The following is a 12,333-nucleotide window of genomic DNA, read 5'->3' as shown; positions in this document are numbered from 1 at the left end:
AAAAATTCTATGGAATATTTGAGAGAGAAGAGGCTATTACTGACCTGAGAGATCAAGGAAAGCTTAGTGGAGGGGGAAGCACTTGAGTTGGCTTTAAAGGATGAGCTTTAACAGGTGGAGGTGAGAGAAAGATTAAGTATGGCTTTGAAGGAAAGGGGACAGTGTTTTACAGGAGCCACATATCTTCATGTGCATGTTTTGAAAAAGGACAAGGCCTAATGCCTGAATAGAAACTCCTGTGCCTGAATTTCAACTAATATGGCAATAAATATCTCTGGGTGACAGGTGTGTGCATGTGCGTGTGTGCCTGCATAAATACCAACGAGCACACGCGTGCGCGTGCGCGCGCGCGCACACACACACACACATACACACAGACACCCATGTGCACATGTGCCTGAAGTGTATCTGAATTTTGACTGTGGGTGTGTGTGATGTGTGTGGGATGAGTAATCTGGGCCTGTGTATAGAATGTGTGTATTAGAGAGAGATGTATGCTGGTATGTGTGGAGGAGGAGGGGGAGAGGGAGTGTGTGATGACTCATTTTTCGGGGTGTGGGTGAGTTTATTTGTAGGGGGTGACTTTGGGTCTGAAGGATGGATTCCTATGTGCAATGCACTGAGGAGGAAATATTTACCTTAGGAGAAGGGTATGTAGGGCAAGTGAGTGGAGAAGTCAGTATTTCTGTGTAAGATATGTATATAGAGAGGAGAGGAGGGAAGAGGAGAGAGGAGGGAAGGAGAAGGAAGAGGAGGGATGGGAGAGGAAAGGAGAGAACAGGTGAGAAGAGAACAGGTGAGAAGAGAAGAGAAAAGGGGAGAGGGAAGAAGAGAAAATGTGAAGGGAGGAGAAGAGAGGGGAGGGGAGGAGAGGGGAGGAGAGAGGAGGGAGGGGAGAGGAAAGGAGAGAACAGGTGATAAGATAAGAGGGGAGAGGGAAGAAGAGAGAAAATGTGAAGGGAAGAGAAGAGAGAGGAAGGGAAGAGAGAGGGATGGAGGGGAGGAGAGGGGAGGAGAGGAGAGGGGAGGAGAGGGGAGCAGAGAGGAAGGGAGGAGAGAAGGAGGGAGGGGAGGAGAGGAGAGGGGAGGAGAGGGGAGCAGAGAGGAAGGGAGGAGAGAAGGAGGGAGGGGAGGAGAGGAGAAGAAAGAAATTACTTTACATAAAGGAGGATATGAGAAGGCATTACAGAATCAAGGCCTATTTGAGCTCGAAGTGACCTTAGAGATCCCTGAAGTCACCAAGTTTGGGTGAAGAAATTTTTTCTGGGTGGCTCCATGTATGGGCATTGACATAATAGACCTGTTTCTATTTCTACAGCAATTAGTGTGAGTGATGTGTGTTCCAAGCTCCATGTGTTTCTATAGGGCCTCTAGCAGGTCCTGGTGATGGTCTACAAGTGAATCTCATCTCACATCAATAAGGAATGAGTGTCATTGCCTGGGAAAGAGTGAGATTGGAGAAAATGCCTGATCAAAAAGTCTCCACTTTAAATGGATTCCATACAGATCCCATCCAAATGCGGAGGACGTGAGACATTTGTGCATTATTTATGAAAAATACTGTTTCCCCAAGTCAGCACTCGAAGCAGGGCCAGAGTCAAAGCTTTCCTGATGTTCCAGCTAATATGCAAGGAAAAGCAGGATTAGCTTCAAAGTCATTAATTCATTAGGATAATGCTTTCCAAACTCCGCTGTGCCTGAGCCATCACTTACCACTAGTTGATTACTGACAGTTTCAAGGGATCATTGTTTACCTTAGACAGGAAGTTCGCCTTTCTGGCAGATTATGATACCATGATTCTCCTAATCTCCCTTAGCGATGGAGTTGATAGCATTGGTGCATTACTGACTGGCAGATAATTTTCAATAGGCACCTCCTTCCTAATGTTGTGTGTGTGTGTGTGGGGGGGAGATTATGTTCTCAGACCGAGTGGCCCACGCATGTGGAGGTTATTATTCCAGGGCAATGAGTCCAAGTCGATACACACAACAAAGCCAGACTGGGGGGGGGGGGAAGCTGCCCAGACCAGGTGCCCTAGCAACTACATCTGCTCCTATTGGGCAGAACTGAAAAGAGCTGTAAAGCACATTAAAGATCATTTTGTCCAATCTCTGAATTTTGCAGGGAGTGAAAGTGAGGTCCAGAAGGGGAAAATAGTATGTCCAAGCTCACATAGCTAAGGGGACAGAGATGGGATCCAAACCCAGGTCTTCTTGACTCCATGTTCTGCGGTTCTTTCTTATACTTTTCTACCTTAGAATTTATAGTAAAAACCAATGACCCACTCCCTGAGCTAGGCTCAGCTACATCCAGGTCAGATATGTAGGGCTTTGGGTAATGTGTGAGCAATAAATCCTATGAGATCCCACAGGAAAGAAACGTCTCTTGTGTTAACACTTTGAACCCCAAACTTCCTGAGCAGCATGTGGAGACATAGACCAGTCCTACTTACACCTGGGTTTACTTTTCCTAAAAGGATAGATAGAAACTACCCACAAAACCCTCCCTCTCTACCCCTACTAGTGGGTTATCTGGAGGTGATGTCTCACTCCTGAAGTTTCGTCATTTATCCCTAAAGATTCTGGAGACTGGCTAAAACAAGAGATCTGGATCCTTACCCAGTCTGTCCCACTCTCCCTCACCTCACATCTAAAGCTGACCCACAAAGAGTTAAAGAGGAGGTGAGCTTTTCTCGAAGCCTATTGGGAACTTCCGGCCTATGTTCCCTCTGTAGCACTCCTAAGCTTTCTGTTTGGGAGAAGAGTCCCTGCAGGGCTCTCTAGTCAGTGCCCCGTGGGTTACAACTCCTCCCTCTGCACAGGGTACATGCCAGCTGGGAAGTGCAGGCTGCCTGCTTCCCCCGTCCACATACATCTGCTACTGAAGCCCCATCACCCACACACACACACACACACACACACACACACACACACACACACACACACACACACAGCCCAGGAACTGGGGGAAGCTTTTGCAATCCAAGACCCATCTCCTTTTCCCTCAGAACCCCACCATCAGGGCACAGCTTAGCCCACCTTTGTTGTTGTTGTTTTTTAAAAAAAACCCACCCCCCAAAAGCAAGGTCTGTGATTAGAGTTTGGCATGGTTTTGATAGGCAGGAGAATTATATAATTAAGTGCACCAAACTCCTCCTCTTTGTTTAATAATGAGCTCTTCCTTTTGGTTGCATAAGCCAAAATAATCATCACTTCTCAGCCCTACCTCACCTCTGTATATGTGACTGTCAAGCAGGTGTTTAAAGCTTTTTTTTCCCCATGTGGCCAAAACAAAAGGGACCAAAACAGAAAAAAATCTAAATGTGCTTCCATGATCCACCCCCATCCCTCCAAGAAGGAAACATAAAATCACTGCAATTGCTCTTCTCCCGCCTATAAAATAAACATGCTGCTTCCACCATACCACTACCTGTACCTCATCTTAGCTCAACACTAAGACAGGGGGTTGGAAACTCTGCCTCCCAAGATTTGTTTTGTCCCAAACAATCACCACTCAGTATGCCTCAGATGTTACTTATGGAGAATATTAAGAGTGTCAGGGCATGGAGACATATAAGAAGTGTACGCAGTATCAAGAACACCACCAGCCATAGAAAGCTTTGCATCTACACCGACTTTGGGCTCTTAGAACTGCCCGCTGACTCTGGCAGCATCATAGAAATAAGATCAAGCAAGATTCCCTAAACTCCTGGTGAAAATTCATGCAAGTACTTCAATCAGAGCTCCAGTGGCATCCAGGAAACAGATGGGCCTCACAGGCTGCCTGGTCTGACAGTATTAGCCTAGGTCCAACCCCCTAGAAGTTTATTGGCCTGGGTTATTTTCTAGGGTTGCTCTTTTCCCTTCCCCAACCCCACCCCCACTACAGCATTCTAAATTTCTCAGTGGCATTTTTTCAGGTTAGATTCCAAACTGGGAAGGGCCCTTGGAAGCATAGGAAACCAAGAATCTAATCCCTGAGCCCAGATATTGGGATGCTAAGCTAAGGCCTGAAACCAAGGAGCCTATTCCAAAGGGTGAGGAGGCTGGTGGAGAAGGGAAAGGAGTAGGGGCCCCAGCAAAGCCACTAAGCCGCCAGTGTGACCCATCAGTAGACCCCCAAACTTGAAAGAGCACAAGGAAAAACCCTAAGCCGAGTACCCCTATAAGGCCCTCTCCACCCTCCCCTTAGTCCGACACTTTGCCTTCCAGTTTATCATGGTGCAGCGAACACCGGCATCTCTCCCCCTCCGCTCAATTCTAAGCCACGAGGTGAAAACCACCCCCTTCCCCTTGGCTTCCTGGACACAGTCCGAGAGGGGTACCAGGCACCACCACCGCACTGCACCCCCACTGAACATATGGAGCAAGCAACCTGTGGCGAGAGGGCCAGGAGCCTCCCTGGGCTGTCTCCGGGCCTCTCCAGCACCGCCGCCACCACAGCAGGCGCCAGCAACCCAACTAACCCCAAGAACCCAGAAAAACCCAGGGAAATAAAACAAATCCGAGGAGAGAGACATGGAGAAAGCTCCTGGCTGTGCACAGAGCGACACTCCCGCCTCCCTCCTCGCCCACCTCCCTCCCACTCCTCAAGCACTCCGGGCTGGCGCAGCACCCACCTCCATCCGAGTAGGTCTCCGTCCCATAGCCGTCCTGTAATCCATTGCTCCAGGTGCCTTCGTACTTGGCCCCGTTACCGGTACATTCCCGGACCCCGTAGCGTCCCTTAAAGCCGTGCGTCCACTCTCCCTTGTACAGCCACTTCCCCTTGCTCTCCAGGCCGATGCCATGACGCTTGCCCTGCGCCCAGGTGCCCTGGTACGTGTTGCCGCTGGGCCAGGTGTAGACCCCCAGCACCTCGAAGCCGTGACTCCAGGAGCCGGTGTATTCTCCTTGGCCCTTGGGGCCGGTGCAGATCCCATGGCCGTGCGCTTTGCCGTCCTCCCAGCCTCCACAGTAGGACCCTCCATCATCAAAATTAAACCTACCCCCACTGGACATGCATGTAATTCGGTTTGCAAATCCCCCAAAAGGTGAAAAAGAAAAAGGGGGGGAAAGGAACAAGGTACAAGAAACAAATTGTTTGTCTGTGGTCCCTCGGTCTTTCAAGAAGAAAAGAGAAGAAAAAAGAAAAAAGAGAGCCGTCTTCAGCTGCGGCGGCGCCGGCTTCGGGGGAATTCAAGTCAATTTCTTGCGATTATTCATTGTCTATCTGCGCGGATCCCGACCAGTCCCTCTTCTGCTGTTGATCCAGTATCGGAGGGGAGGAGGGAAGGGGAAGGGAAGGGATGGGGGGAGGGGGAGAGAAGGGGGAGCAGTTGCTACAGTTTTTGGTGCAAACGGCTCCGCCTAAAAACCATCACAGGCAGAGCACCCAAGAAAAAAAGCATCATAAATAAGGGTCGGGGAGAAGCCGGTGCCAATCCCTGGCGCGGACCCGCGGCTGGCGGACGGACGGGCGGGGGGGCCGGGGAGCGAGGGGAGGGGGAGGGGAAGGAAGGGAGGGGAGGGAGAAGAGAGCCCGACCCGGCTCAAGCCCACCGCCAAGCTCTCCACCTGCAGCCGCCGCTCTGCTGCTGATCTCCACCAGATCGCGGGCCCCTCAGCGGCAGCAGCGGCGGCGGCGGCGGCGGTGGCGGCAGCGGCAGCAGCGGCCGCATATTGGGGGCTGAGCGAGTCGTGGCTCAGCAGCAATGCAGCAGTCGGTGGCTGGGTGTCTCTCCCTCTGCCCGCCCGCCCGCCTGCCCGCCGCGCGCTCTCACGCACTCACACTCCCGCGAGGGCGCACACACGCACACGCAGCCCCATTGGCACACGGGCGCGCACACACAGGCACACACAAACACACACGCGCGCGCGCGCACACACACACACACACACGGGCACACACGGGCACACACGGGCACACACGGCCACTCACGCCCCTCACCCTACAAGACAGAGAGTGTGGGTGCTGCCTCTCTCTCCCCCCGCTCCGCCCCGCCCCGCCTTGCCTAGCCTCGCCCCAGCTGCAAAGCTCACGCGTGGCCTGCCCGCCTGCCGTCCCCCCACTCCTCGCGCTGGCTTGGATGCGCTCCGGTGCCTAGGGCTCTGCTCAGGCGTGCCTGAGGTGCGGGAGCGGAGGAAGGGGGGAAGCTCTATCAGGGAAGAGGGGGCTCCCCGTTTTCTATCGGGCCTGGAATAAGACCCTCCATCCCCTCTTCTCCCTGCCTCCCGAATGTTTATGAAAATCCTGCCCCTGGAGAGGGCCAGATTCAACGCGCCCTCGGCCCCCTTTCTCTCCACTTGGATTTAAAGAGACAGGAACTGAGTAACGTGTAGCCTCCCAGAAGCGAGATCTCTCCACCTGGGCCTTGGAGACTAGAGGCTGATCTCGGGCTGATCTCAGACAAACAGGCCATCGGGTTTGCTTTCAGCACAATGCATATAAGGACAAGCTGAAAGTCTCAGCATAATGGGCGGGACTTGCTACAGAAAAAAAGAAACCAAAAGATTTCCAACATACACCATAGACTTATTTACCTCCCAGGAACGGCTGGCTGGACTGCCAGTCAATGAATGATTCGAACTACGGTTTGAATATTACAGGTGGCTTCGAACACCAAGCAATCCATCTTTTTTGTCTTCATTCAACTAATTTAAGTAGAGCGAACGTTTATTGAGCTTCTACTACGTGCAAAGCCACGGTAGTCGGCTCTCAGGAGACAAAAATAGAGAGCCAGTGTACTTTGTATCCAAGTAGTTTTGTCCAGAGGAGGAGGCATTTCCCACCCCCTCCAGGCCTCTGGGAAAGTGCTGCCTAAATTTAATAATAATAACCCATCTCAAGATCCAGCTAATTTGTCAGTTCCAATCCAAGAATGTCCCCACTGAATTTAGGCGCCCAAGACTGACAACAGGTAATCCCACCCACCTTTGGAAAGAAAATCCAAGAAGCATTAGAGAAAGTTGTTTGCTCTTTCCCAAACCCCTAAAGAGATTGTACACAATGGCTGGATCAGGTCATCTGGGGACCAATTTAAAATGAATTTCCTGGATCATAAATCCCAGGGAAGCCCCAGAAGTCAGCTCTCCGGGAAAACCTACGCCAATTAAAGGATGAAAATTAGTGTCTTGTATTTCGGGGATGAGAGGATGAGCTTTGTTAATTGCAACTGCAACAGAACGGTTCTATTAGGATTTCAAAAGCTCTTGCATGCCAATCTCCTGATCACAGGTTTTTGAAACCCAGATAAGCATGATCCAATGCGCAAGGAGGAGCCCCGAGCATCCAATTAACAACTCGGTCTTCCCTCACTTCTACTCAGCTGGATCAATCACCATTCTTCCTAACCCTTTATTATCCATTATATCTTACAATGAAGAAGACCTCCTCCAAGTCCCTGGAGAGCCCATCTTAATTCCACAAACTCCTACTCTCAGGCAAGCTTCCACCCTCTGGTGACAGATGGAATGGTCCAAGGCACCCAGGCAAGTTTTCTTTCTAAGTAGGTATCCGTACAATTGTGTGCACCAAGATACCCAACTTTATCCATACTGGGGATTTCTTATCCTTTGGTCTGGCCCCTAAATAGATTTCTGGGTGTCTGTGAACTTTGGATGCCATTTGCAACCCTCTGCGTTTTATTTTATGCATTTAAAATCATCATTCCGAGAAATCTCTAGACTCCACCAGACGTTTATGGGGACACACATACACACACAAACACACACACACACACAAATAGTTTAAGATCCCCTAAACTAGACAATTTTCCCAGAGCAACCCAGGAGAAACCTGCTCCTCACCCCTTACTTCTAAACTTGCATTTACACTTCTGCACTTGCTTAGGCAATGCCTGTGTGAAGCAAAACAGTAAAAAAAGATGATCATCCAGATAGTTTTGTTTCTACAATGCCAAACATCTGGATATGTGGAAATCCCAGACTGATACCTCCCCAGATGTATATAGCACTTTATATGGACTTTCACATACATTCTCTCATTAGAACCTCCCAATAGCCATTATATGGGAAGGACAGAAAAAGTTTTGTCCATTTTCAGATGAAGAAATATTGGCCCAGGTCATTTAGGTAATAAGTAGTAGGGTCTGCTCAAACCTAAGTCATTTGGTCTGAATGCCAATGCTCTCCCCACTGCAGCGAAATGTCTATTCTTTTCTCTCAGATGATTTGTACTTGTATAGACACAACTTGTTACTAGGTGGGGATGAAAGGCAAAAGGAGCCATCCTGTATTGGGTGAGATATCTATTGGAAACAGCCATCCACAAAACTCCAATAGATTGTTCTCTCCTATGGTGAAAAGAACACTGGGTTTGTCATCAAAAGGCCTGGGTTCCATGTGGAGTTTTGCCACTAGTGACCTGTGTTATTGGAACAAATCCCTCCACTTTTCTGTGACTCAGATTTTCCACACATAAGGGACTGCTTTTTTTTCTACTTAGAAATTCATCAACAATACTTACTGCAGAGCTATTGAATGCAAGAAGATGCACTTCATGTGTGTCTGTAATATAGAAAGAGACCATTCTTTACCCCCAATCAGCTTGTTGTTGTTCAGTGAACCCCTTTGGGGTTTTCTTAGCAGAGATACTGGAGTGGTTTGCCATTTCCTTCTCTAGCTCATTTGACAGATGAGGAAACTGAGGCAAACATGGTTAAATGACTTGCCCAGGGTCACAGATCTGAATTCTGTATGATGAGTCTTCCTGACTTCAAGCCTGGCACTCTATGCACTGTGCCACCTACATGCCCCTCCCAAAAGAGCTTACAATCTATAAAAGAAGGGAGCCTTGTTATATAAAGAGCCCAGGACTGACTGTCAGCAGACCTGTAGGTTAGTCCCAATACTGCCACAACCAAGTGTAAGAATTTGGTTGTCACATCCTCTCTGTAGGCCTCCGTTTTCCCATGTGTAATACAGCCATGGTATAGGAAAAAGAGTTTTGGATAAAACTATCCAAGTTTTGGAGTCAAAAAACCTCAATTCAAATATGGGTTCTACAAATTACTCTCTGTGTGACCTTGGGAAAGATTCTTCATTGAGAAAGTTAGGAATAGAGCACTGGCCCTGGATTCAGGAGGACCTGAGTTCAAATCTGGCCTCAGACACTTGGCATTTAATAGCTGTGTGACCCTGGGCAAGTCACTTAACCCCAATTGCCTCACCAAAAGAGAGAGAGAGAGAGAGAGAGAGAGAGAGAGAGAGAGAGAGAGAGAGAGAGAGAAAATTAGGGAGTCAGAATAAAAGATCTCTAAGGCCCCTTCAGATTCCAAATTCAATATTATATGATGTGATCCAAGGGTACTGGTCTCCTTGACATTCGGCAGATAAGACCCTCCAGACTCCAGGTATTTTTACTGGTTGGTCCTCCCTTCTTACCTCTGCCTCCTGGCTTCCTTCAAATCCAATCTAAAATCCCACTGTATAAAGGAAGACTTTCTCGATCCCCTTTAATTCTAATGCCCCATCTGATGCTTATCTCCAATTTATCCCGTCTGTGGTTTGTATGTCCATAGTTGTTTGCACTTTGTCTCCTCCATTAGACTTTGACCAACTTGAAAAAAGGGACTCTTTTTTGCCTTTCTTTGTATCTCCAGCACTTGGCACAGTGCCTAACATATAATAGGTGCTTAATAAATATTTATTGACTGCCTGACTCTGACTAGAAGAACACGGAAGTTTCTAACACTCCCTGTCTCTACTTCAGCTCCTCTGCAGCAATGCCTCACTTTCCTAAAAAGAAAGTCCAGAGAATTCTTTCTTGGCAAAGTGAAATTAGGGAGTAAGAATGAAAGCTTGCTATGTCCTTAAGATCTGCCCTGCTGGTCCTGAGTGCAGGGCCACTTCAGCCCACTTAGTCCAGAGCCTCCCCCAAAACTCTTTTCTAGATCAGGGTAGCCTCCATTCCTCAGGACTTCTAGGAAAGCAGGTGGATTGTGGAGTCTCTCAGGACCAGCCCCAGAACGGTGATGATAGCTTCCCAGTATAGCAATCAATTGCTCACCGCCCTGCAGTTCTGGAATAAACATTTCAATACTTTTGTGCCGTCTGCATTTTTCTCCATTTTATTTCCGTCCTCCATTTTGCTGATTCAGCAATGCTTCTTATACTATCATTGGATTTTAGCAGAGATGTTGTTGGGGAGCGGTGATTGGCTGATAGAGAGCACTAGCCCAGCCCATGTCACTTTCACCTCAGACTCTGATGGCTTTGGAGATAGATGCCTTTTCTAAATGATTCAAACTGACCACCCATTCTCATCAAAATCTCTCTCCCAAACTCCCACATAGTCCCCAAATAACAACAACAAAATCAACACAGAAACTTTAGGAACTATTTTGTGAAATCTGGAAATTCACATTAAAGTATATCTTCTATTATTGATTGATTAACTAGATAGTTATAGTCATAGTTGACATAATAGGATTTATCATTCTAGGAAACATTTATTAACTTCCTCTTATGAACAAGTTATTGTGCTAGGTTTGTGAGTGTCAAGCAAAATAAAAAGCGTCCCCCTTACACAACCCTCCCCCAATTTACATTTTCCTGGGAAGATATACATGATTATTTGCCAAGGGAAAGCACATAAATCAGGAGCAGTTTACTCTAGGACTCAGCAAATGGGCTGACCCTTTAAAAGAAGCTAGGTATTCTAAGAGATGGAAGAAAGTAAGGAGTGCAATCCAGGCATGGGAGACAGCCAAAGACTTTTATTGTGTTCTACAAGCAATGGGAGCTGCTGAAGGCACATGAACATGGGGGTAACTTGGTCATACATTCCTTAGAAAGATTATTTTAGCAGCTGAATGAAAGCTAGAATCAAGAAAAAAACTATAACCAAAAAACAGTGTGGGTGAGTAGGCTGCAAAATGTGCTGTTAAATAAAAGGTTAGGACTTGGGGGCAGCTAGGTGGCGCAGTGGATAGAGCACCAGGCCTGGATTCAGGAGTACCTGAGTTCAAATCCGGCCTCAGATACTTGACACTTACTAGCTGTGTGACCCTGGGCAAGTCACTTAACCCCAAATGCCTCACCCCCCCCAAAAAAAATTAATTAAAAAAAAAAAGGTTAGGGCTCCTCATCAGTTAATCATTCAGGCATGTGTAATACCATAGGTGCATAGCTGCCCTGCCTCCTTCTGGCTGACCATGTGTTATAATACTCAGCACTGGGTGCTTTAGGGATATGAAACAATCTCCTTACTGGCCCCTGAACAGGAAAAGTTGCTGACTCAGTGGCTCTTTAAAAGAAAATGAACTTCTGTCAGTTTTACCCCCACTTGTCTCATTTGCACATAAAATCTTGGCTATACCAACCAAGCTCTCCTAGAAAGTTGGGAAGGGGAGCCCTTTCCCTTTATCCCTGAGAAACGACAAACTGTTAGCATATGATAGCTAAAGCAGAGACTTAGCTAGGTGAGCTAAGACCAGGCTTTGAGTCCCCTAGCTGTCTTTGTTTCTGTTCTGAGTATGGGTGACCAAAGAGCAATCCCAAAATAGATATGTCTAGTCTTGGAAGCAATCTTGTGAATTTGTCAAGTTGGAAATCCTGGGCTGTTTAGTTTGGAGCTACTCAGTAATTAAGGAAATTATTGACTTGAAGAAGATACCACCAACAGAAGTCAGGATCCTGACTGGCCAGAAGAAATAGACTTTGAAGGAGATAGTGCAAGTTAAGGTGAAATGTAACAATGCCTATTCAGCTGTCCTGAAGACTTCTTCTTGATTTTATGTTGATGTCTTAAACTCCCTGGAAAGCATAATAATAGTTATTACTTGCCTCTTAAGTTTTCTGTCAATGTAAGCTATTGGGTATTTTATGCTTAGTATTTCTTTTGTAGGTAGGAAATAAATAGCTGTCCCATAACTGATTCATAGTGTATATTAAGTACTTTTCTACTCTCCCCTTTGGGGATGGCCATAGACACGAGCTAAAATGTAATCTTTAAGTAATTTCCCCCAGGGCGACTGGAATGAAGGTATCAGTCATCAGATACTTCTAGGTGGTTAGGCTCTCCCAGGACTGAACCCAGTCTTGATCACATGAATAAGTCCAGAGCAAAGGGGAAAAGAAGAGATGGCCACAAGGAAGTATCTTGGACCCAGACAGAATGAACTTAAAGGAATCTTGTCAATGCTCTAGAAAGATGTGATGTAGCAGGTGTAAAAATATTTTAAACTAATTTAAGGCCTAATCTGACTGGGGGTGATTAATCTGACTGGAGGACTAATCTGGGGACTTTTGACTGGCTGGCTATCTGACTACTATTAATTTAATATGGGTTTAAAAATTTCTCCACACTGCTCCCAAATTGATAAGCAAAAG

General features: G+C 47.3%; 1 protein-coding gene across 1 annotated transcript in view; it reads right to left on the bottom strand.

Moving 5' to 3' along the window:
• The window catches only part of JPH3 (junctophilin 3), a 202,057-nt gene extending 196,181 nt beyond the window's left edge, over window positions 1-5,876 (bottom strand). Inside the window, 1 exon segment of the mRNA XM_043982421.1 lies at window positions 4,620-5,876. Coding sequence (XP_043838356.1) covers window positions 4,620-5,001 — 382 coding nt within the window. The 5' untranslated portion in view covers window positions 5,002-5,876.
• Between the last annotated feature and the right edge of the window lie 6,457 nt (window positions 5,877-12,333).

The sequence above is a fragment of the Dromiciops gliroides genome, chromosome 2, assembly GCF_019393635.1.
Source record: "Dromiciops gliroides isolate mDroGli1 chromosome 2, mDroGli1.pri, whole genome shotgun sequence".
Taxonomy (NCBI): domain Eukaryota; kingdom Metazoa; phylum Chordata; class Mammalia; order Microbiotheria; family Microbiotheriidae; genus Dromiciops; species Dromiciops gliroides.
Note: the sequence above shows the minus strand (reverse complement) of the source record. Positions and strands in the feature narration are given on the sequence as shown.